This window comes from Daucus carota, chromosome 2 (assembly GCF_001625215.2).
Source record: "Daucus carota subsp. sativus chromosome 2, DH1 v3.0, whole genome shotgun sequence".
Taxonomy (NCBI): Eukaryota; Viridiplantae; Streptophyta; class Magnoliopsida; order Apiales; family Apiaceae; genus Daucus; species Daucus carota.
The window spans coordinates 26,787,697-26,791,795 of NC_030382.2; the positions used below are offsets into that span (position 1 = coordinate 26,787,697).

Here is a 4,099-nt window from a genome sequence, read left to right on the forward strand (position 1 = left end):
GTCTTCTGTTGCACTGTATTGTGTTTTTCTTCTCCTTGCATTTTCTTTGTGTTTTTGTAGTAGTGAGTGAAACAATTTATTTTGTTTAGTGTATGGATGATATATTTCAAACTCTAAATTACGAGGGGAAAAGAACCCGGAAGAACTTAATATCTTTGTGGTTATAAATTACATGGGTCCGGGTCCCTGACTGATGTAGCATATTACCGGTGGTTTTTTGGTTAAATAAATTAATCCTAGATTCTTGATGTGAATGCGGAGTTATTGTATTTTCGAGTGAAAAAATTACTCATTCTAGGTTTTCTCCTTCCGCTAACGTTGCGAATGCAGGGGACATACAGAATACATTTTGCTCCATTAAAAAACAAAAAAAATAAAATAAAATAATTTCTTATATAAAAAGACAACACATATTAAAGATGTAATTAACCGACAATTAGAACTTGGAAATATAGGTCTGAATAATCGACCATACTCTTTTAAAATTTATTAATGTAAAAAATTAACACCAACAAAAAACCAATAAAAAGTTTTCATAAGATACCTTAGTTTAAATCAGGGGATCTCTTATGTAAATGTTCCTAAGGTCATGCTACTTGCATAGTAAAATGTCCACAAAATCGTGTCTCCTGGGCCGCTTATGTTGTTTAACCATTCTCCTCTTTAGCCATCAATTATATAGATAATCTCTCTACTACATTTAAACTTTTTCATCCTCTTTATTATTCTCTGTGTTATGTTCTTTACTTATATTCATATTGTACATAAACATTTTACATGCATGCATGCACATAAAATTAGCTTTATCCAACTTGAAATTCAGAATTCAGTTGTTCTTTTTATCATTTTGTTATGAACACAGTTCATTTCTTGACCATGAAACCATTTTGTCGATTACTAATTTACCATCGGAAACCGGGTTTTTTCGGGTTATCATCTTCGAAATGGGGATGTTCTTTTTCAAAAAATGTGACAAGTTGTGATCGAACTCGCACATTTTGTGGTCACCAATCTGGAATTTTGGGTGCTCAATGTGTAGGGGAACATCTCCATAAGCCTTTTTGCAGGCAATATACAAGTTGGGGAAATTCCAGAACTTTTCTTGAAAAATGTTACGGTGGAATTTCAAGAAATGCTAATAGTTTTGGTGTTAAGGCATTGCCACATATTAGGAATAAATCGAGTAGAACAGAGACTGGTGTAAATGACAAGAATCCTGAGGGTGTTTATGTTCGAGGTGGAATAGATGTAAAGCCTTTGATAGATAAGATTGATGACGAGGAGAATGTATATACAGAAAGTAAGGATTATAAGGTACGAGAGAACGATGATGTAGATAATGATGGTTCGGTTAGTAGTCCTAATGAGGATAAGCCAGCTAGTGACCGTGTTGTGGCCAAAGAGACGGAGAAAGAGGCCTGGAAGGTGTTGGGCAATGCTATTGTAACTTACTGTGGGAGTCCTGTGGGAACAATGGCTGCGAACGATCCTACTGATACTCTACCATTGAATTATGATCAGGTCTTCATACGCGATTTTATTCCATCTGCACTTGCTTTTTTGCTCAAGGGGGAAAAAGAGATTGTGAAGAATTTTCTACTGCATAACTTGCAACTGCAGGTAATTAACTGTCTCTTTCATTTAATATGTGCTTATGTTTTAGTTTGGTTAGCTGATTTTTTTTAGTTGGTTTCATAGATTTTGCCATGTTCAAAATGGCTTAACTGCTTAACTGCTGAGAAGTATGCTTAATAAGTGATTTTGCCTAGTGATGTGATTCTGTTCATCTTTGAGATCTTGAGGACTCCTTTTTAATATGTTTTCCTTGTTTGAATGACAGAGTTGGGAGAAAACCGTGGACTGCTTCTGTCCAGGGGAGGGGTTAATGCCTGCTAGTTTTAAAGTTGTAACAACACCTCAAGACGGCAAGGAGGAAGAAAGATTAGACGCGGATTTTGGGGAGTCAGCGATTGGTCGTGTTGCACCTGTTGATTCAGGTATTTTATCAATGAGTTTAAATTACATTTCTAACGGGAAGAGAGAGGAAAAAGAAATAAAAATACAGGTGAAATATGAAGTGAATAATCTACTGCTGGCTTCACAGCACAAATTTGTGTACAAGGATTATTGTTCTGTAGGTTAATGATACATTTCTCGAGCAGAGCCTGTCTATAAGAAAACTAGTAACGAGGAGAGTGTAGTTGATGCCTAGCATCTAAATTACTATCTGCAAATAAACTTGTTTGTAGGTTTGTGGTGGATTATATTACTAAGAGCTTATGGGAAAATAACTGGCGACGTATCTTTACAAGAAAGAGTGGATGTTAAGACAGGCATAAAGCTAATTATGAACTTGTGCCTGGCCGATGGATTTGATATGTTTCCAACTTTGCTAGTAACTGATGGTTCCTGCATGATAGATCGACGGATGGGTATTCATGGTCACCCCTTAGAGATTCAAGTGAGTTACTGTTGTCATATATACTGGTTATGACTGTCATACAGTGTCCCAGATATACTGGTTATTTTTGCTGCCTGTGTAAACATCCTATAAGAGTTTTTGCATTATTTCTTATCTTATGCCTAGCCAAATTCGATTTTGCAGTCTTTATTCCACTCAGCTCTAAGGTGCTCTCGCGAAATGCTTTCCACAGATGAAGGATCCAAGAATTTGGTATCAGTCATCAGCAATAGACTGAGCGCGTTGTCATTTCACATCAGGGAATACTATTATGTAGATTTAAAGAAGATCAATGAGATATATCGATATAAGACTGAAGAATACTCGACAGATGCCAAAAACAAGTTCAATATCTACCCTGAGCAAATTCCTCAGTGGTTAGTGGACTGGATACCCGAGGAAGGCGGTTACTTAATTGGCAATCTACAGCCGGCTCATATGGATTTTAGATTCTTCGCATTGGGTAATCTCTGGTCTATTATATCGTCTCTTAGTACTCCAAGACAAAATCAATCTATTTTAAAGTTAATAGAAGCCAAATGGGATGATCTTGTTGGGAGTATGCCCCTCAAAATATGTTTCCCTGCTTTGGAATACGATGATTGGCGTATAATCACTGGTAGTGATCCTAAGAACACGTAAGTTTCTTCCAAAAAAAACTATCAGCTTTTTTAAAAGTGTACAATTGAAGACACATTTTCTCTGACTCTGCAGGCCTTGGTCATATCACAATGGGGGATCTTGGCCAACGCTTCTATGGCAGGTGATCAACGATCTCCCGTTTCTTTTTATTTGTCTATAGTCCATAAGACGAAGATAAATGACAGTGTTGTATTATCTGATTGAGGAGCTCCCGTTTCTTTTTATTTGTCTATAGTCCATAAAGTCGAAGATAAATGACAGTGTTGTATTATCTGATCAAGGAGCTCCCGTTTCTTTTTATTTATCTATAGTCCATAAAGACGAAGATAAATGACAATGTTGTCTTATCTGCAGTTCACATTGGCCTGCATTAAGATGGGAAGAACCGACCTAGCCTGGAAAGCGGTTAATTTGGCTGAGAAAAGGCTCCCAGCAGAAAATTGGCCAGAGTATTATGACACGCGAAATGGCAAGTTCATAGGAAAGCAGTCAAGACTGTATCAAACATGGACCGTTTCGGGGTATCTAACATCCAAATTGCTGCTGGAGAATCCAGACAAGGCCTCGCTATTGTTCTGGGAAGAAGACTATGATCTTCTTAACATATGTGTTTGCGCGCTTAGCAAATCTGGCAGGAAAAAATGCTCCCGCGATGCTGCCAAGTCTCACATTCTCGTTTAATCACAGTCCTCTGGTTTTTTCCATGATGAACTATTATCACATTGTACAGATTTTTGTAAATAATGTAGTTTTATTCTAGTGGTAAGATGGATTATTTCCATGTATATATATAGGATTAGTTTAGTAGCCTGTTTGTTTGTCACATACTATGAATTAGGCTTAATGACTTTTTTGCCCTCGAAGTATGGGTGGAAATTCCGATGCGGCCTCGAAGTTTAAAAACGTACATTTCGACCCTCAAAGTATCTTTGTCGTACCTTTTAGCCCTTTTTAAAAATACCGGTATAAATCGGGGGATAAACTTGACAATACATA

General features: G+C 37.0%; 1 protein-coding gene across 1 annotated transcript; it reads left to right on the forward strand.

Annotated features, from left to right (window-relative positions):
* Nucleotides 1–876: 876 nt before the first annotated feature.
* LOC108207261 (alkaline/neutral invertase A, mitochondrial) lies at nucleotides 877–4,099 on the forward strand. Its single transcript, XM_017377721.2, has 6 exons — nucleotides 877–1,620; nucleotides 1,841–1,997; nucleotides 2,250–2,461; nucleotides 2,606–3,099; nucleotides 3,176–3,224; nucleotides 3,458–4,099. The coding sequence occupies exons 1-6, from the start codon at nucleotides 877–879 to the stop codon at nucleotides 3,782–3,784; spliced, it is 1,983 nt and encodes a 660-aa protein (XP_017233210.1). The 3' UTR covers nucleotides 3,785–4,099.

What these genes read in the sequence shown, in the direction of transcription:
- LOC108207261 (XM_017377721.2), top strand. Translation starts at nt 877, where the DNA reads ATGAAACCATTTTGTCGATTACTAATTTACCATCGGAAACCGGGTTTT. An exon ending in GTCACCCCTTAGAGATTCAA is followed by an intron (nt 2,462 to 2,605) that starts GTGAGTTACTGT and finishes TCGATTTTGCAG; the next exon opens with TCTTTATTCCACTCAGCTCT. An exon ending in GGCCAACGCTTCTATGGCAG is followed by an intron (nt 3,225 to 3,457) that starts GTGATCAACGAT and finishes TCTTATCTGCAG; the next exon opens with TTCACATTGGCCTGCATTAA.